At 38.6% G+C, this 20,487-nt stretch overlaps 1 protein-coding gene across 3 annotated transcripts; it reads right to left on the bottom strand.

The window, feature by feature from the left end:
- Positions 1 to 1,502: 1,502 nt before the first annotated feature.
- On the bottom strand, positions 1,503 to 20,276 carry LOC121267863 (LRR receptor-like serine/threonine-protein kinase EFR). 3 transcript variants are annotated; one of them, XM_041171955.1, is made up of 4 exons: positions 19,289 to 20,276; positions 16,336 to 18,334; positions 11,978 to 11,980; positions 1,503 to 1,515 (listed from the first exon to the last, which is right to left on the bottom strand). In XM_041171955.1, the coding sequence occupies exons 2-4, from the start codon at positions 18,272 to 18,274 to the stop codon at positions 1,511 to 1,513; spliced, it is 1,947 nt and encodes a 648-aa protein (XP_041027889.1). In that variant the 5' UTR covers positions 18,275 to 18,334; positions 19,289 to 20,276; the 3' UTR covers positions 1,503 to 1,510. The 3 variants fall into 3 exon arrangements, with proteins under 3 accessions (XP_041027889.1, XP_041027888.1, XP_041027887.1); XM_041171954.1 differs by lacking the exons at positions 1,503 to 1,515; positions 11,978 to 11,980 and having other exon boundaries at positions 15,735 to 18,334; positions 19,289 to 19,594; positions 19,724 to 20,276; XM_041171953.1 differs by lacking the exons at positions 1,503 to 1,515; positions 11,978 to 11,980 and having other exon boundaries at positions 15,735 to 18,334.
- Positions 20,277 to 20,487: the final 211 nt, after the last annotated feature.

Below are 20,487 nucleotides of genomic sequence, written 5' to 3'. Positions count from 1 at the left end.
ACGAGTCTTTGACTCATTTTAATTTTTATGCATGTCCCTCCCCATCACAGGGAAGGAAATGAAGTACGCGTCGGGACGGACACGACCATGGGGAAGAGCACGGAAGTCTAGGTACGAGCTTTTAAATGTAAGAGAGGCCTTTTATTATTAAAAATGATATTTTCCACTGTAAACCTCTTTTATTGTAAAAGCAAATTTTATTTTATAAACGTAGAGTCTTGCACCCTAGGAAGAAAGTAAAAAGTTTTAAATCGGACAGTAATTCCCGTCGTCCTTTCTCAAAATATTTTATAAAAAGACCCACCACAAGGACGGGCGTTACACTGGAAGTCCAAAACCGAACGTCAATAATCAATCAAGGGAAACCCACTTAATTAAACCATGGCTAAGTTTCGAAACACACAAGGGAGAGGTTTGAGGATGCTCTTACCTTACTATTTCCCTCTTGAGAAGGAGGAAAATGGAAGCTTGGCTTGAGATTGGAGGAGAAATGGAATGGGAGAGAAGGGTTTGTCGCAAGGTGAGGGCTGGAAGAGTTTTCTTCCTTTCCTTGCTCTAGAAGTCGATAGGTGCAAAAGAGAAAGAAAAAGATTTGTTCCTTCTCTTGGAAGCCGACGTGTAAGGGAGAAAAGGGGATTTCAATTGGCTTATTGAGGAAGCTACGGGTAAAGGAGAAGAAAAGCCAATGAGTTTGATCAAGCTTATCCCATAAGCTAGGGAATGGGTGGTAGAGATCAAAAGAGTTTGGACTATTTCTTGAGTAAATAGAAATTAATGGGTTTGAAAGAAAATATTGTAAGATCATAAAAATCATATGCTTAAATTATTTACTAACCCACATAAAATAAGAATATACCCATCTTAAAATGAATTAATAAAAATACTAAAAGTCTTTATCTCAAAATATTTAACTTAAAGAATTAATAAACGACGTAAGGATCTACGTAGTAGGACTCGGGTATTACAGAATGAAACATGATGAATGACGTGCTTACAAATATTATAACATGCATGATACATAAATATTGGCTTCGAAAGAATTGGCTTTAATTATAATGTATAACTATCTAATGTATGTTAATCCTAATTTATGATTAAGCTACTTACCTTGTATTATTGCTTCCAAAAATTTTCAATACAAAATTGATCACGGTGCTGGATTGGGTATCTTGGGTTCGATCACTGCACTTATGGAGGTTTATGATATTTTTTTTTTTCAAAAAACACATGGAAGGGAGATATTTATAGAGAGATTTGGGAGAAGGTGCTTACGAGTTCGAGTTCGAGTTGTACTCGGTCATGATCATTCAAGAAGAGAGTTTGAATTTAAAAAATGATCTAGTAGTTCATTTAATTTAGGATTTACAATGACTGAGACTTCAATCAGTGATGGCTTTAAATTAAAATAAATTTCTAATGGCTGATATTTAAATTCTAAAATAAGTCTAACTCGTTCAATAAATAAGAAATGAGATTTAATCTAGTTATTGAGCCTAATTAAAACTCCTAATCAATCTTAATAATTTATTGCTCATGGGCTTATCTTATATAGCCCATTAAGTATAATTTAGGCCCAATAGAAATTATCAATATTTCGATCATGGAATTATTGGGCTAGGTCGATACAAACTTCCCTCCTTATAAAAATTTCGTCCTCGAAACTTGCTACACCTCAAATAACTTACATACTTATCTGCCACATGTTTTTCATGTCTCTTTACTCCTCATTCATTTAGTCCAATGCCTTACTAATCCTTTAGGCGTAAACTTAGGATGCTACGTGTCAACATCATATACTCCAAATTTAATTTAAGCCTAAACAAAAATCAACCTTTATAATGAGATTGATTTAAAAGCCTAATAATAAATTCACCCAACAATTATCTTAACTCCACAGATATAGAACTCTCCACATGAAATAATAATAATAAAATTCTCCACCTAAAATAATAATCTCAATAAATCGTAACCTAACATTTTCCAAAGTTCAGGTCCTAAATCTTATAACTTGTACTTGGTGATAGAATTGCGATACCTATAGAACATAAGAGTACCACAATTTTAAAACAGAAGGTTCATTATATTTAGAAACGTCCTTACCTTATGTGCTAAAACCCTTTGATGCAGGGGGATCCGAGTCCGAATCCGAGGCCGATAAGGCTTAGCTAACAGATACGACGTTAAAAGCACTGGACTATTTTGAGAAGGTAGACCAGTGCAAAACTGGCGGGAAGAGATAAGGATTTGGGCGAGAAGAGGTAGATTTGGGCGAGGAGAAATGAGCGACATCCCATATTTTAACTACTACTTTGGCTATAGGTATCAGAATTGTGCATTTGACCCCAATCCAGAAAGCTTTCTTCGGTACACATGTTGTAGTCACCATGTTTTGTAGGGTGGGCCCCTTGTCAATCCCAAAATCAACCATTTTTACCTCTGAATCGTTAATTTTAGTCAACTCTTTCATTTTTGGTTAATTTTCTTTTAGGGTAATGTTTATCTTTTAGTAACGATTTTATTCTGAATTCTTAGACTAGATTTTAGTTAAAGTTATCTTATTATGTTTTCTATTGTTTGGCCTTAATTACAGTTCTGCCATTTTTCTTTAGCTATTTAAACCCGACTTGTGGACTTCAGAAAGGATGATTGACTTATTTTATAGAAAAAGTCTAATCTCAGAGTTTATCTTAGAGTTTCTCTCTGTTTGCAATTTTCTCAATCTCAATATCTAGCTTCTGTTATTTCACTAGCCGTAAGAATAACCTTATATTTTTTCAGCGCCAGTTGGCATAAGAGCTTTATTATTTTCCATGGGTCAATTATCGTTAGTTTGCATGGCTAGTGGTAGAGGTCGTGATCAATGTGGACAAGTTCCGAATGAGGAAGTCCCTTTCCGCGATCGTAACATACAGGACACGATGATTGCTGATTTGCAGAGGCATATAGAATAATTATCCAAGTGTCTAGAGGTGCAAAACTTGGAGGGTTAGACTTATGATCAAGAGTCTAAATCCAGTTTTGAGAACCCGTATCACAGTCATGCTCCTTTTTGAGAGTATTGTGGTAGGGAAAAGCGAGGTGGAGACCTAGGCTTCAGAGTAAATCTACCAGAATTTTATGTTACTCTATAGGCGGAAGGGTTCATTGATTGGTTGCACAAAGTAGAATGTATCTTTGAATACAAGGATGTCCCAGATCATATGAAGGTGAAACTAGTCACCGTCAAACTAAAGGGTCGAGCATCTGCCTAGTGGGAGTAGTTGAAGCAGTCTCAAGAGAGACAGGGTAAAGCCAAGATTGGCGATTGGGAGAAGATGAAGAAAAAGATGAAGGGTTAGCTTTTACCCTTCGGATATACTCAAACCTTGTTTCCTTGTTTCGGCGACTTCACACGTCGAGGCAAAGAATGAAATCCGTTGATGAGAAACTGAGGAGTTCTATCAATTGGTGGCTCGTAATGATCTTTTCAAAACTAAAGAGTAATTGGTAGCACCTTATTTGGGTGGTTTGCAGTAGCCCTTATAGGACATTCTCAACCTCCGTTCTCTCTGGATTGTTTTTGAAGCCTATCAATGTGCTCTAGTCGTGGAGAAATAGCAAACCAAGCAACCTGCACCAAGGGTCGACCAGAACACACAGGGGGTCCGTCCGCATTAGACTTGCCCTACTCCGTGGCCCACTCAAGGTCAAAGTTCGAACACCAATATTCGGTGCTTCGGATGAGGGATCATAGGGTGACAAAATGCAGAAAGTCTAACACCCAGAAGGGGATGACATGGAAGATGTTGAAAGCATGGGAGAATCGATCTATAATGAAGGTGGAGAGGAAGGGGATGTCTTACATGGAGATGGTAACGAGACCTATGTCGTCAGGAAGAGTTTACTAACTCCCAAGGGGGAGTCTGGCAAAGACTGGTTGAGAATTAATATCTTTCGCACTACCAGCACTATTTCCATCAAGGTGTACAAACTACTCATAGATATTAGTAGCTGTGAGAACGGGGTCTCCGAGGAAGTAGTTTAAAAGCTGCAACTCAAGATAGACCAACACTCGAAGCTATACAAGCTGTCGTGGCTAAAGAAGGGCAGTGAAGTCACTGTTGACGAACGATGTTTGGTTTCCTTTTCTATTGGTCGGAAACATTTTGACAATGCGTGGTGTGACGTTGTATCTATGGATGCTTGCTTTTTATTGCTAGGCAAACCGTGGCAGTATGATCGAAGCGTGATTCACGATGGGCGTAAAAACACCTATTCGCTTAGCATTAAAGGGAAGAACATCACCTTAGCACCTAGTAGGGTGGGTGCTACTTCTACTCCTAAGGGTGAAATGGGACACACTCTTCTATCGAAGGCTAGATTCTTGGTGGAGGTAAAGAAAGAAGGCATGGTCTTTGCCTTGATGCCATGTGACAATCGTGGTGGGATGGACGCTGAGGTATTGCCAAAAGTTCAGAAGATACTATATGAGTTTGTAGATCTAATGCCAGAAGACCTTCCCCTGGCCTTCCACCCATGAGAGATATACAACACTAGATTGTCTTCGTGCCAGCATCTAGTTTACACAATAGGGCAGCATATCACCTTAACCCCAAGGAATCAAAATAATTGTAGTGCCAAGTGCTATAATTGTTAGAGAATGGTTACATCTGTGAGAGTATGAGCCCATGTGCAATTCCTGCCCTCCTGGTACCCAAGAAAGATGGTTCATGGCGCATGTGCGTGGACAGTAAAGCCATTAACAAAATCACCGTGAAGTACAGATTCCCCATCCACTCCTGGACGACATGCTGGATCAGTTGTCAGTCTTTAAGATCTTTTCCAAAATCGATCTTAAAAGCGAGTATCACCAGTTACGAATACACCTTGGGGACGAGTGGAAGACGGCGTTCAAGATGCAACACGGTCTCTATGAGTGGTTGGTCATGCTCTTTGGCCTATTCAATGCACCTAATACATTTATGAGATTTATGCATCATGTACTACTGTCTTTTATGGGAAATTTTGTCGTCGTCTACTTTGATGATATCCTCATCTACAGTTCGACTTGGGAGGCACATGTAGAACATCTTAGAGATGCTTTCAAGACGTTATGAAAGGAGTGTATGTTCGTCAACTAGAAAAAGTGCTCCTTTTTCGCCACTTTTGTTACATTCCTTGGATTTGTCATCTCTATAGATGGTGTCCATGCAGATCAATCCAAAGTGGAAGCCATTTTAGAGTGGCCAACCCAAGACCCTACACAGTGTGTGGAGCTTCCATGGATTGGCCTCCTTTTATCGACGATTCATCTGCAATTTTATCACTCTAATCACACCCATCATAGAGTGCCTGAAAGGGCAGACAATCCAATGGTCCGAGGAAGCAGAGACTAGTTTTCTGCTGCTCAAGCAGAAGATGATTGAAGCACTAGTTCTGGCACTCCATGATTTTGAGAAGATCTTCGAGGTGAATTGCGATGCTTCTGGAGTGGGTATTAGCGGCGTCCTGAGTCAAGAAGGATGACATGTTTCGTTTTTCAGTGAGAGCTGTCAGAACCAAATAAAAACTACTTCACGTACGACTTGGAGTTACAATTTTTTTTTAAAGGGTGATTTCCCTTCATATCAATTTCCAAAAGAATTCAAGCATGAAGACTTAGACTTGTGCAAAGAATTTCAAATATTGAAGAAATAGACTGCATGAAAAACAAGTAACGTCATCCATAAGGACTATTGTGCAAAGAATTCATGGGAGGATCTTTTCGAGAATGTAACAAGTATGAGTGAGTGAAGGGAGGTCTAAGTATTTGGGAAGATTCATGCTAATAACACTTAAGAGTGAATTCTACGGGTGACCGCACTTCAAGCATTCGCAACGGAAAAGGTTTGAATTATTCCGCCAAATCCTACATATATACTAAATAGGATTGTTACCTGTTGTGATATCTTGGAGACTTTGGCTTAGGCTTCTAAAGCCCACATGGAAGATATGCATGAATTGGGGGATGTAGTTCGGTCATCGATGAGATTTTGGATTGCAAAAATTGCAGAAAGATTGAAGGGTTCGTTGTCCTCTATTGGAAAAATATTATGGAAGCTCTACAGGTTCATATGAAACAGCCAATGGTCAAACCTCCTCGCAAAGTTGTCTGGGAAAAGTCTCCTACAGGTTGGTTGGAGCTCAGTATTGATGGCTCGTGTAGAGGAAATCCTAGTTCTTGTGGTGGGGAGGGTATAAACCGTGATTCACTTGGTAATATTAAGGCTGCTTTTTCTGAAAAATTTGAGACTGGGACTAACACTTTAGTGGAGTTACGTGCTCTAACTAGTGGTGTTCGGCTTTGCAAAGATATTGGCTACCAAAATATATGCATTGAAAATGACTCGGTGTTGGTGGGGTGATGGCTCACATCTGGAATTTGTTCTTCCTGGTATTTACGAGATTTTTGGGAAGTAACAAGGTCTTCACTTCTCTATAAAGAATCAATTTAGAGAAGGCAATCAGGCGGCGGATATTTTGGCGCGACAAGGTGAGGGATGCATTACAAGAAGATATTATGCTGTTGATGTTTTGCCGAATAGATTGAGAGGACTCTTTTGAATGGATAAGTTGCGTATCCCAAGTCTTCCATTTTAATTTTGGTGTCTTGTTATTTCTTTTCAATTCTTTATTTGATTGGTTGATTTGCTATGTTTGGTTGGTGTATATGGTTTTCCTCCGTTATAAGTGGAGTTTTTTTTTTAATAAAGAATAGAGGTATTGTCCTCCTTTAAAAAGAAGGCAGTGGTATCCTCACACCCAAACTTTAACCAAGAGGTACTTATCTAATCAAAGTACATGCATCCCATCTAAGTTAAGCAACGTACTCTAAAAGGTTCAAAACCATCCCGACCAACCAATAAAGAGCACCTATAACTTCTACTTGACAACATATACTTAAAAGCTCATCACCTTAATTCCAATTAGCATTTAAATTTGGTACTGCAAAATTCAATATCAAATACCACAAAAGTTCACCAAAACATAATTGAGACTTCTTCCAATTTAACCAGTCCACCCAATTCTACTCTAAGTCCAACTTGGCCTCATTCTACACAATCATTTTCAAAAGTATGCAAAATCGATACCTAAAATATAATAAAAGTTGTCTACTAAAGCTTGCATATTCTAAAACCTCAAACGCTATCAAAACATTTCTTAAAGTCTATAAAAATCTAAACCTTCAATTTAAATTAACCCACGTATTAAAGTCTACAAAATATACAACCTTGGATTTCATATAACTTGTTTCATAAATTTTGAAGAATCTAAAATTTTAATTATCCTGGGCAATTAGATGTTGTTACCCTTATCAACTCGCCACTTCTGTCTCTGCTCCGACAAGATCGCCTAGACCATGTTGTTTCTGTTCAAGCTCCGACAATTCAAATCCAAGCCTAATTGCTAAAAGTTCAAGCCTACTATACAAAAGGTTCATGCCTATTCTACTAAAAGTTTCAGCCAACTTTGCTAAACAATCCAAGTCTATCAACACAAATCTTCAAGCCAATAGTAGCAAGATTAAAGCCTAGAATTCTGGTACTGTATCTTAGTGACTTCTGGATTTATCCAGAGCCGTAAAAGCTCTAATACAACCTGTGGCACCCTCAACCCCCAAGTGTGCTTTGGCCGGAGTCACGACGCCGAGGTGTTGACCACACGGATCACACCCCAAGCGTAATGTGTGTGCAAGCATGCAATATATAAGTGTACATTTTTAAACACGATGAAAAAAAAAGAGCAGACTGACCTGCTAATAGTACCAGAAAATTTAAATTACAATTGCATGCAGTATATCCATAGCCACTAGTCTCCTAATTCCCGACATAAAATTTATATAGTCATCCAACTAATTAAAAGGAAAACACCCAAACAATACTACATAAGGGGAAAGGTACTCAAGTGTTCACTCCTCAAGTGAAACTGATCCTCCAAGCTCATATCCGTCCTTTGCATCAAAGTCTACTGTTCCGCTCTGTGAAACTGCAGGTGGAGACTCCACAGTGAGATTTCGCAATCTCAACAAGTAAAACCAATAGAACGACACCCAAAAATACAAACACGGAAAAATGTGAACATATCATAGCATTAGGAAAAATGAGATTTTTCAACATTAACAAAATTGTACATTGCCAATATCCTTCCCAATAATTTACAAAAAATCCACACACGCCAAAAATCCACATAAAGTTCATCAATCATTTTAATTACGCATGCACCATGATCTCCCCTATGGACCAAGCGCACACCCTGGCTCCATTCATCACACCGCGAGTAACGACCGTGCTTATGACTTCGTAACAAACAATGCCCAGCTCTGCATACCGGCACGTACATGACCTGGCATCCTCAAGCAAAGAGGCCACAGAGTCGACATGAGATCGTTACCGTCTTGTCCAAGCCCGTTGTCACCAGGCGACAACCCAGGGGATGTCACTCAATTTTATAAGCTCCTGAGTGACCAAAGGAGCTCCACCGAGATAATACCACATCTTAGTTTGGAGTCATGATACACATACCTACAAAATATGGCACAATTCATAAAATTTAATGACATGCAATAAATAAAATGGAATTATGTAACAAGCAGTTATTGGATGACATGGCATAGCAAAGTACGACAACCAACACAGTATTACAACACATTTTCACATTTTCACAACTACACTCAATTTCCCAACGCTTAACCCAGCCCGCAGCGAACAATCCATCACTAACTACAAATTTTATCCCAACACTCCATAGGGCCCCCAACCACTTTTCATTCACAACCAAATTGTAACAAACACACTTTAATAATTTTCTAATGTCAGTATTCCATGGGTCAGCTAAGGGTTTTACTTACCATGTGGAAGGTTAATTCTGGATGATCAAGCGGGCCAACTTAAAGTATCCCTCTTAGATTGAAAGAAAAACTATGAGTATGCGCATGCACTTGTCGCTGCGTAGATGGAAAATTGATTAGTCAAATCAAATAGCAACCTACAGATTAATATACTAGGTGAGTGGCATTGGCTAACTGTGGTGGCATCTGGAGGGGCAGAGCATGGCGGCGCAAGGTGATAGTTGAGGATCTTGACAAAACGGGGAGATCTATGATTGGAAAAAATTAAAGGGTGACATATTCGATGTAAACAGATGGAGGAGGAAGGGAATATCGTGGCCAAGGGTGGTGGCGCAGAATCAAAAAAGGGGAATCGAGACTCGGGTTGAGTGGATCTAAAAGGGGAAGCAGCCTAGCACAAGGGAATAGGTGAGGGGGTGGTCGAATGACCATAAGGGAGCTACTGAAAATGGTGGGCCGCGGTGAGCACGGCGAAACCCAAGGCAAAGTCTCTCTAAATGCACGGGAGGATAGAATAGAGAGGGGAAGAAATCTGGATGAGACTTGGGGGAAGATATGGAAGCTCAATGATTGGTTTTCGAAGGGTGGAAGCTGGGCTTAGCTCGACGACGGTGTGACTTTCGAACGATGAGATTTGAACAGCAGATCTTGGTGGTTTGATGTGAAGCAAGCTACAAAGACTTCATGCAGTGCTGCGAGCGACGAGGGTCAAGCTTGGGCTAAGTTGGTGAGCGGTGGTTAGCTGCAGAAGGTAGTAGAATCGAGAGAGCCATTCAGAGAGGCCATCAGGGATGGACGAATGGCACGAGGTAGGGTGGCCAGCGAAGGAGCCTTTTAGTGAGGGAGGATGGCTGGCGTGATGAACAATGACAGAAGGGTTACGACAGTGAAAGGGAATGCTGAGAGAGGGGAGAGAGAGAGATACAGAGGAGACTTACCAACAGCTTCAAGCGACGTTGCTGGGAACCAAAGAGCAGGGCTGGACCTGCGACGGTGCACAAGGGGAGAGAAGAAAGAGAGACTCAAGGGGGGCGGGTGTGTGGCAGCGAAGGGAAAAATGAAGGAGAAGATAAGAAATTTTAGGGTTTTCTCCTTCCTTACAAAGCGACGCCATTTAGGACAATAGTGGCTAGGCTTTGCTTCAGCTTATGGGCATTCCATAGGAGCTGGGCTACAGGTTGGGATCCAAGCTGGGTTTGACATCTACAACAATATTCATCCCATCTGAAAGTGTTCCCTTGTATATTGATAAAAAAAACTCCATTCACCAACTAAGTTGCTTGAGTTGAACCTTTATGTTCATAGTACAATGTCTTGGTGAGAAGTTCTTCTCCATGTTGGTAAATTGTATAAGTCTGCCTGTAGTGGAAATCCAGGATTCTCTATTTTGCATATTTTATAGGCTAATGAAGGGGCCACTACAAGCATGGCTAACCTAATTACTGGTAACAGATACTTCATTAAATGCGATCCTTTGGCCATTTCTTTGTGAGGAGAATATTCTTTGCATAGGGGAACTTGTAATGAGGGTGCACCACAAAGCGCGTCATTTGAGATGAATGAAGCATATCATAAGTGTACAAATGGTTGTCTTGATGGAATTCTCGCTCGTATATTATTGGAAAAGACATTTAGATACTTGAGGTATAAAAGTACTTTCAAGGACTTGGGAATCCTTCAAGATAAATTGTTGTAGGAAAGATCTAAGCTCTCCAAACTTAACAATTCACCAAAAGACTCAGAATTGAACCTTCTAGTCTATTGACTACTAAAGAGAGATGAGTTAGATCTATAAGGCCACCAATTCTTATTGGGATATCCTTTGATAGTTGATTTCTTGACATATTCAATATATTCAGGACTTTCATATCCCCAATCTCTAATGAAAGAAGCTCAGTTAATGAATTGGATGGCAGGTCAACCTCCAGGAGATTTGTAAGGGTCCACAAGCTCAAAGGAATCATAGATGTTAATTGGTTGTAACCTAAGTAGAGATATCTAAGGGAAGTTAGATTGCTTATGCATGTTGGAATATGTCCAAAAAGCTTATTGCTATCTAGAGACAACACATACAAGCTTTTTAGATGAGAAAGATCAGACTAGATATGACAAGAATAGGTCCTTCGAATTCGTTGTTGGATAGATTCAAAATAATCAAACTACTTAGATTCCCATGCTCTGCCGAAATCCTTCCATTAATGTGGCAAGAAAATAGGTAAAGATTTTGAAGAGAGTGAGAAAGGATACCAAAGGAATTGGGAATAAGATATGAAAGTTGTGAAGGGGATTGAATGAAAAAGATAGCATTATGAGATCTTTGCAATTCAATAAGAGAAAATATTCAATTCTTGACTTCCCATGGTCAAATTATTAGTTCCCAGGCTAAGCCACTGAAGGAGCCTTAAATTACCAAGTGTTTCTGGTATTATGCCCGGCAATGACTTAAAACTCGAGTCTAGGAAAGTGGGCTGTGAAGCATTGGAGATGGAGTTGGGAATTCTTTCGCTCAGTTTATTTCCAGCAAGAAAAAGTTGTTTGAGCTTTGGAAGGAAGAGGTCTATATCTGATGGAAGATGACCGAAGAATTTATTGGCCCCCATTTAAATAATTTGTATCCTTGAGATATTGGAGATCTTGAAAGGAACTGGACCAAAAAAAAAAAAAAAACCATTCATTCTGATCGAAAACAACTCCAAATTCTGTAGATTACCAATTTAACTTGGTATTGAACCTGTAAAAAAGAAAAAAAAAAGAATTAGTGATTTTAATAATCAAGCATACACAAGTTAGCAGTAAGAAAACCAAGACTTAAAATACCATGTAGGTGGCATATTTATTGACCGAGTTACCGCTGACTATTTTGTTATGCGGACCATGGATGTGTTATTGCTTGTAGTGAATGATCTGCGACTGAGATGTAGAATCTTAAGAAGTTCCCTCTTATTCAGAGCATTTGTGAGCGTTATATTTTTCTGGTGTACTTAAAGAACTCTAATTACCCCATAATACTTAAATTCTTTCAAATATAAATCATACCGGGGGGGGGGGGGGGGGGGGGGGGGGGGGGGGGGAGTGGGCTAATCGCATTCTTTCATTGATAAACATTGCAACACTCTCCAAGAGAGTTCTTGCCCAACTCTTGTAATGCTCCGATGGGCATTCCAACATAAATACAGCCCACACATCCCTCCAAACAGACCAACAACCCACGCTTCTCTCCCAATCAACCCAATTAACCACCTTAACAAACAAAATAACTTAGACAAGCCCTATAAAAGCCCTTTCCCAATCAACGCACTCGACCTGTCCAACCCACCACTAATCCAAGCCCTAATAACTTAATACGCAATTCACTGCACTCCATAACTTGACCCTGAAGTCATGGTCATCTCTATGCCTCTTAACCAAAAACCAGTACCACTTGAATCGACCATGTAACGACCCGATCTTGTATTTAGAAATAAGATTACAGATAAAATTTTTTTTTATGAGTTAAAGCAAATTATCAGATGATTTTTTTTTTAAACCTAGAGTTAAGTTTCCATTATTATTATTATTATTATTTTTCCCTCCAAGCACGTGTGTGTTAGAGTCCACACATTATTCCTATTCTTATTTCCTCTTCATAGTCAAACTCCTAGCTACCGGTTTTCGATTCTTTAAAATTCAAACACTTACAAAATTTAATCCACTTCCATGCACATACGTTTCTTCTCCTTCGTCACTAGGGGTTTCTTCGGTCTATATATAGAGCTAGGCTCATTACGTCCAACCGGAGCCAATTTCTTTCCAGCGTGAACAACCACACTCAGCCCCTTTAAACACAGCAAACTCACGATATCCCCACGCAAACCCAGACAACAAGCCCTCGTCGCTGCCCTCCACCACCGTCGCTCAGCCAAGCCTTCACTTGCGCCATCCCGCCGCAACCCCTTCCAGTTGCTCAGCCACTGTGTGATAGCCACTGCACACGCACGTCAACCACTTACGGCACCCTGTTTTCCACACCTAAAAACAGAGCACTGAGCTCTCCGACCGTGAGCCACAGCCCAGCCACCCTCAGCCACAGAACACGCCGACGCCACCACTGGCCACCATAGAATACATCGGACCACCTCAGCCGCCAAGGCACGCCGTAGCAGCCACGGACGCACCACTGTTTTTGCACGTCCTAAACAGAGCATGCAGTCACCTTCTCCACGGTAGCCACCTCAAGAGGCGCCGAACCCCCTCTCCGACGACACAGAAACCGGCGACCAGCACAACCCAGTGGCACCCACTCCGTCCCGGTAAGCCACGACCGTCGTCGTCCCCCTCTTTCTCTCGGTTGTTTTCGGTTTGACAGAACTCCTTCTCTTTCATCCCGTAAACTCTCCCTCTCTCATAACTCTCTCTCACTTTTCGTCTCTCTCTCTCTCTCTCTCTCTCACAGCTTTGCCGCCTCACTCGCCACCCTCTCCTCAGCCTCCACTTCGTCGCGTGTTTCCTCTCTTGGTAAGGATATCGCACGGCTTAGATTTCCCCTCAAGAAAAATACCTGTCTTCAAGTTGAAATGAATTCTTAAGTTTCTGTCAGTTTCAATTACAGAAGGGTAGATTCTTCTTAATTACATTTTTGTCCCTTTGTTATACACCGAACAACATACGTATTGAACTTATAGTTTATATTGAGCTTTAATTTTATTTTTACGTGGACTCTTATTTACGGGCTTTAAATCTTTTTGTTATAAAGATTAACAGTTTAGAATAATTAGGATTTTAGCTTTAGAAAATATAGGATATTTTTTATAGTTTAGATTTTCAATAAAATCTCTTGTTTAATTAAAAATTTATGTAAATTACGTGTTTATTTTTATAGGCGACCGTTTTCGTGCCGATAATAGTGATTTAGCGTTGCAAGGTAAGTAGCATGATCATATCTTTACACGTATGTACGGTGAACTACATGTCTTTTTATAAAAGATATTATGCGTGTATTCCCTTCATTGGAAGCCCCTTTTTACGTACCCATCACATGATAAAATTATGAAAAAGTCATGATTTTATGTCAGAGATATTTCATAAAATTATTTATTAAATGCATGATTTTATGTAAGAGTTATTTAATAAAATTATTTATGAAATGCATGATTTATGTGAGAGTTATTTCATAAAATTTTCTATGAAAAGTCATGAATTTATGTAAGAAAACATGTATCACGACGTTTATGAAAGAATGCGATTTCGTTTGAAATCTATGATACGATATGACAAGTATGTATGTGATTTCTTTTGAAATCTATAATATGATATGTATGTGATTTCTTTTGAAATCTATGAAATGACAAGTATGCAAGTATGATTTGATAAAATATGTAACGGCCTATGTTATGATATGAAAACGGTACCTATGTTATGGGCATATTGCATTGCCAGGTCGTGCATGCTGGTAGTGCACCCAGTATTGTCTTCCTTATGTATGGATTCCACAACCCGCGGCCACGGGTGGAATCAGAATCTATTTAGATTCGCTAACCCTAACTCACGGAGGTCAACAGTGTGTAACGGCCTATGACAAGTGAAAGATAAGTCAATGTTTATGTTCATGTTATTTACGAATATGCACGCTTTTTAAGAAACTTTATGTTTATTATGTTACTGTATGATGTGTTGCTTATTGAATATTCGACTCATTTTAGTTTATTTTTATGTTTTTAAACCACCCCAGGTGATGACATTTATGAAGAGAGACTGCAGGACAGAACTTGACCCAGGGAGGCGAGACAGAGGCCTAGACAGATTATGTTATGATTATTTTTATGGTTCTAAGTTTTAAATAAATTATTTTGATAAGCACATGAGACTTCCTTATTTTTCATAAGTGCTTCTGCAGACCTTATTTTGGATTTTCAGTATTTATTGAAGTTTGTTATTTTATGGAAATTTTTAGCATCTGGTGCATTGTTAAAAAGAAAAAAGTTTTAAGTTCAAGTTTAGTAGTAGCACACTGGCTCCTCGAAAATTCTAAAATGTCTTTTCGGGAACGGGGTGTTATAGACCACCTTTCCTGAAATCCACCCATTGCCACCTTACCTCTGAAACACCTCTACTATCCATTGTTCCCCTTTTCCACCCATCACTATCCCAATGAACCACATTACTCTCCAGCAGCCGACCCTCCCTAGACCACCTCTTCCAACTACTTGGCACAACAAAAACCCCACCAACAATCGAGCTTTGCATTCTCTATAGCAATGGAATAACATGCCTTGTCAAAATTCTATATTCCAAACAAAACTCAAATCCCATCCACCATAGTTCTAATATTAACTTTGACTTTTGTTTCAATGTGCAGCAACAATCACTTCAACATGGGAAGTCTCTTCCAGAAAGGGCTTTACAAACAGCTATGGGCACTTCGTACCACAAGTTTCAAAACTCCCTCAACCATCACTCATCTGAAATAGGCTACATGAGACAAACCAAAAAGCTACGTCAATTACTTCTCATTAGGTAATGTCTCCCATTATCTACTTCAGGCAAACACTTACTAGGAATTGGTCATGGTAAAGGAGCTGCAACAGCTTGAGCCATCCCATGTCTATGTTAGGCAAGTCATAAAGGATGCAAAGAAGTTGATGGCAAGGTTTAGCAGCTGTGCAGTTCAACATGTAGGAAGAATGTGTAATGAAGCTACGCATAGGCTTGCAAGACTTGCTTGGAATGTCAATGACATTAGTTTGTGGTGGGGGATCTTTCGCTAATGTAATTTCTCAAGTCCTTTGGATTGAGAGACAGTTGTAAGGTTGATATTAGTTAATGAAGTTTGTTTTCTATAAAAAAAAAAAGAAAGAAAAAAAAAGAAAAGAAAAGAGGTTCAAACTGTCTCTTTTTCACAATCTCAATACCGTTTTATCATTAGGAAAGACATATAATGAAAACATTTAAACAAACACAAGGCCCATGTCAATATCTTTCGACATCTCTTAAAGACTTTGTTTTAATCTTCTTTAGAGTGGCTAAAACAATTTTCATGTTAGTTCTTTGGTCAGGCAACTCTGCACAACAATCTAAAGCCAATCCCATAATTGAAGATATGCACTCCTCCAAGGCAACATGATATCTTTCGTTTCCCAACAAACTGGCATCAACAATATCAATCGTTGAAATGGGCAATGCTTCATTTACCCAACGCTTCAAGCTCATTTCTCCTGCAAACATGTCATCTGTAGGTCTTTTTCTTGTAAAAGTCTCAATGAGTTGGATGCCATAACTATACATATCCCCTTTTGTAGAAACAATGCCTCCTACTCTGTGTATAACACTACAACTTATTGTTACAACTTACTTCAATATTTGATAGTAGTGAAAAAAGATCGAAGCAAAATTGATAAATTGTGTAGATGAATGTTCTATGATATGATAAGACTTAATTGTGTATGAGTAAAATAATGACTAAGAGAGTTTCAGTGGTAAATTCAAAAAATCACCTGGTGCCATATACCCTAAAGTTGTAAGAGTCATCGTTTGCATCATAGAATTCTCATCACCTAAGAGTTTGGCCATGCCAAAATCAGCAACATGTGCAACCATATCCACATCTAATAGGACGTTGCTCGGCTTCAAATCACAATGAACAATAACTGTTGAGAAACCATAATGAAGGTATTCCAACGCTGATGCAACATCAATCATTATATTCAGCCTTTGTAAGAAATTCAAACAACGATCATGAGAGTATAACCACTTCTCTAAGTTCTCATTTGGCATGTATTCCAATACAAGGGCTTTGAAGTCGATGTTGCTACAAATGCTAATGATTTTGACCAAATTGCGATGACGAGCATTTCGCAATACCTCGCACTCTGCATCAAAACACTTAAATGCCCCTTCTACTTGCAAGTTTAGAACTTTTACTGCAATATTCATCCCATCTGAAAGTGTTCCCTTGTATACTGATCCAAAACTTCCTTGACCAAGTAAGTTGCTTGAGTTGAACCTTTCTGTTGCTAGTAGAAGTTCTTGATGAGAAATTCTTCTCCATGTAGTTAAATTGTACAAGTCTGCCTGTAGTGGTAATCCAAGATTCTCTGTTTTGCATATTTTATAGGCTAATGAAGGGATCACTACAAGCATCGCTAACCCAATTGCTGGTAACAGATACTTCATTAAGTGCGATACTTTGAGCTTTTTGTTTTTAGGAGAATCTTCTTCGCATGGGGGAACTTGTAAACGGGGTGCACCACAAAGCGCATCATTTGAGATAAATGAAGCAGACCAGAAGTGTACAAATGGTCCTCCTGTTGGAATTTTCCCTCGTAGATTATTGAAAGAGACATTTAGATACTTGAGGTATAAAAGTGCTTCTAAGGATTTGGGAATCCTTCCAGATAAATTGTTACACGAAAGATCTAAGATCTCCAAGCTTAATAGTTTACCAAAAGACTCTGGAATTGAACCTTCTAGTTGATTGATTGCTAACGAGAGATTAGTTAGATCTATGAGGCCACCAATTGTTATCGGAATATCCCCTGATAGTTGATTTCTTGACAGATTCAATACCCTCATCACTTTCATATCTCCAATCTCAAATGAAAGAAGGCCAGTTAATGAATTGGATGACAGGTCGACCTCCAGGAGATTTGTAAGGCTCCACAAGCTCAAAGGAATCATGGATGTTAATTGGTTGAAACCTAAGTAGAGATATCTTAGGAAAGTTAGATTGCTAATGCATGTTGGAATATGTCCAAAAAGCTTATTGCTATCTATAGACAAGTCATACAAACTCTTTAGATGACAAAGATCAGACAGGATATGACCCTCTAGTTCGTTAGCTTGAAGGGACAAAGCTTGTAGCATGTGCAATCTTCCTAATGTAGTTGGAATAGGTCCTTTCAATTTGTTGTTGGATAGTTCCAAAATAATCAAACTACTTAGATTCCCAAGCTCTGCCAGAATGCTTCCCTTAATATGGCAAGAAGATAGGTAAAGTCTTTCAAGAGATAGAGAAAGGTTACCAATGGAATTCGGAAGGAAGTTGTGAAGGGGATTGAATGCAAAAGCTAGAAATCTAAGATATTTGCAATTTGACAAGTAAGAGAAAGGATTCAGTTCTTGAATTCCCATGGTCAAATTATTAAATTCCAAGCCGAGCCACTGCAGGAGCCTTAAATTACCAAGTGCTTCTGGAATTATTCCCGACAATGAGTTACCATTCAAGTCTAGAAGAGTGAGCTGTGAAGCATTGGAGATGGAACTGGGAATTATTCCGCTCAGTTTATTTCCATAAAGGCTAAGTTGTTTGAGCTTCGGAAGGTAGAAGCCCATATCTGATGGAAGATGACCTGAAAATTTACTGAGTCCCATACAAATAGTTTGAATCGTTGAGATAATTGAAGATCTTGAATGGAATTGGACCAACAAAACCATTAAGTTCGATGCTAATCAACTCTAGATTCTGGAGGTTACCAATTTCACTTGGTATTGAACCTGTCAAAATATGAATATATATGTACTTGTATTAGAACAAAAGGAAGAAAAGAAAAGAAGTAGTGGTTTTAATAATTTAGCATACACAAGTTAGTAGTAAGAAAACCAAGGCCTCAAATACCATGTAGGTGGCATATTTACTTATTGAATTGCCACTTACTATTTTGACCCTGGCCGAAAACCGAAACCAGAACCCGGTTATCCGGGTTTCGGGCTGGGTGGAAAAACCTAGCCCAGATGAACAATTCTAACTATCAAGACATATATCTTCCTAATTTATATATGATATATTATCCAATTCATTTTTATTCATGAACAACTTAAAAAGAAAAAAAATTAAAAAACACGAAAAAAAAAATAATAAAAAAAAAATAAAAGCATTAGAGTGATGAAAGGGTCATAAAAAGGTTGGTTAGCTAGCATTTCCAAAACAAAAAGTAATGCTCCATAATCTCTAGCTATAACCATGACCCCCGAAAAAGATGAAAACATGTAATGGAAGAAGTGAAATTGAAGCCTTATACCAAGGCCAATGACCTCAAATTAGTGGAATGATAATTAGAATGTTTCCTAGAATTATATATTTTTTTTTTATCCGGAGTCGAATGAAAACTTACCCTTAAAAATCCAGGAAACTGCTAGTTTAGTTTTTGAGGTAGTACCATAAGTTAATTGTTCAGTTTTGAACATTGGAAACTTACAGTCACATGCACCAAATTAAAGAATATTATAGACTATAGGAAATAACTTTTTCATTGTTAATTGATTTTTTTCCATCCTCTACATTTTTTTGGAATATTAGACTCACTAAAATCTTCGTGTTTTCACAGGATTGACAACGAATTTGTGCCTAATTAATCAGATACTATCATAAAACACATTTACTAAAACAATGGTCGTCTTCATATATATATATATATATATAATTGACTGCAGAAACAAAACTAATCATACCTTCCAAGTTGTTCTCGCTAAGACGTAACTCTGTAAGCATGGTTAAGTTCCCTATTTTCGGAGATATCCTTCCATTGAAATGATTCACCGAAAGGGATAGAACTTGTAACTGCTTACACTTGTACAAAGTGGACGGAAGTTGACCTTGAAGTTGATTGTTACTCAAAGAGATATATTGTAACTTAGGAAGATGATCAAAGATGTACATTCGTAGTGTACCAACCAACATGTTATAGCTTAGATCAATGATCTGCAACGAAGACATGTTGGCCAAGATGGATGGCATCGGACCCGTAAGTTTGTTTTCTGTGAGAAGAATTTTTTGCAAGCCAAATATGTTGAATATAGAGGAAGGTATGGATCCTGAAAGTTGGTTATATGAAAGATAAAACCGTTGCAACGAAGTTATGTTGGATAGAGATGATGGAATAGTACCTTCAAAATTGTTACCATATAGACTCAAAAATTGAAGTTTTGTTAGAAACCCTAACCGAGATGGGATTTCTCCACTGAATTCGTTGTATGTGAAGTCCAAGTATTCCAACCGATGAAGACGCGACAACTCATTCGGGATTGAGCCATGGAAGCTATTGTTTACAAAGCTTATCCTAACAAGGAACGAAAGGTTCCCGATGTGCGGAGGAATGGTACCAACAAGGCCCATGTAGGAAAGGTTCAAAGCTTTGACTCGGAGATGTTTAGAACCACAAGTGACACCGACCCAAGTGCAAACAGAAGTAGAGGTGGACCAACTGTTTGTTAAAACATGATCAGGATCATAAGAAACAGGATCTTTCAAGGCTAAAAGAGCAGATTGATCAGTGGTAACGTTGAGAATTGCAGCATTAGCAACGTTAAACATGCAAGACTGTAACAGAAATAACCTAATAAATTGGAGGATGAGAAAACAAGCTGCTCAGCTGGCCATGAGTTTGTAAGTGGATTGAGGTACTCGATTTGTGTTGCAGTCGTACTCAAACGAAGAACGAGTGACGCTGATATTTAAAGAGGTTGTGTGGTCTGGAAATTCATGTCATGAGAGATCAAGAGAGTTTTTTTTAAAAAAAAAAAAAAAAAAAAAAAAAAAAAAAAAAAAAAAAAAAAAAAAAAACAGGGAGTAAAGAGAGTCGAGGGTACGGTTTGTGCATTGAATTCTTGATCAATGACTTATGCAATAAAAATAATTTTGTTATTATTAT

This window comes from Juglans microcarpa x Juglans regia, chromosome 5S (genome assembly GCF_004785595.1).
Source record: "Juglans microcarpa x Juglans regia isolate MS1-56 chromosome 5S, Jm3101_v1.0, whole genome shotgun sequence".
Lineage (NCBI taxonomy): Eukaryota > Viridiplantae > Streptophyta > Magnoliopsida > Fagales > Juglandaceae > Juglans > Juglans microcarpa x Juglans regia.
Note: the sequence above shows the minus strand (reverse complement) of the source record. Positions and strands in the feature narration are given on the sequence as shown.

What these genes read in the sequence shown, in the direction of transcription:
- LOC121267863 (XM_041171953.1), bottom strand. Translation starts at nt 18,274, where the DNA reads ATGGTTTTGTTGGTCCAATTCCATTCAAGATCTTCAATTATCTCAACG.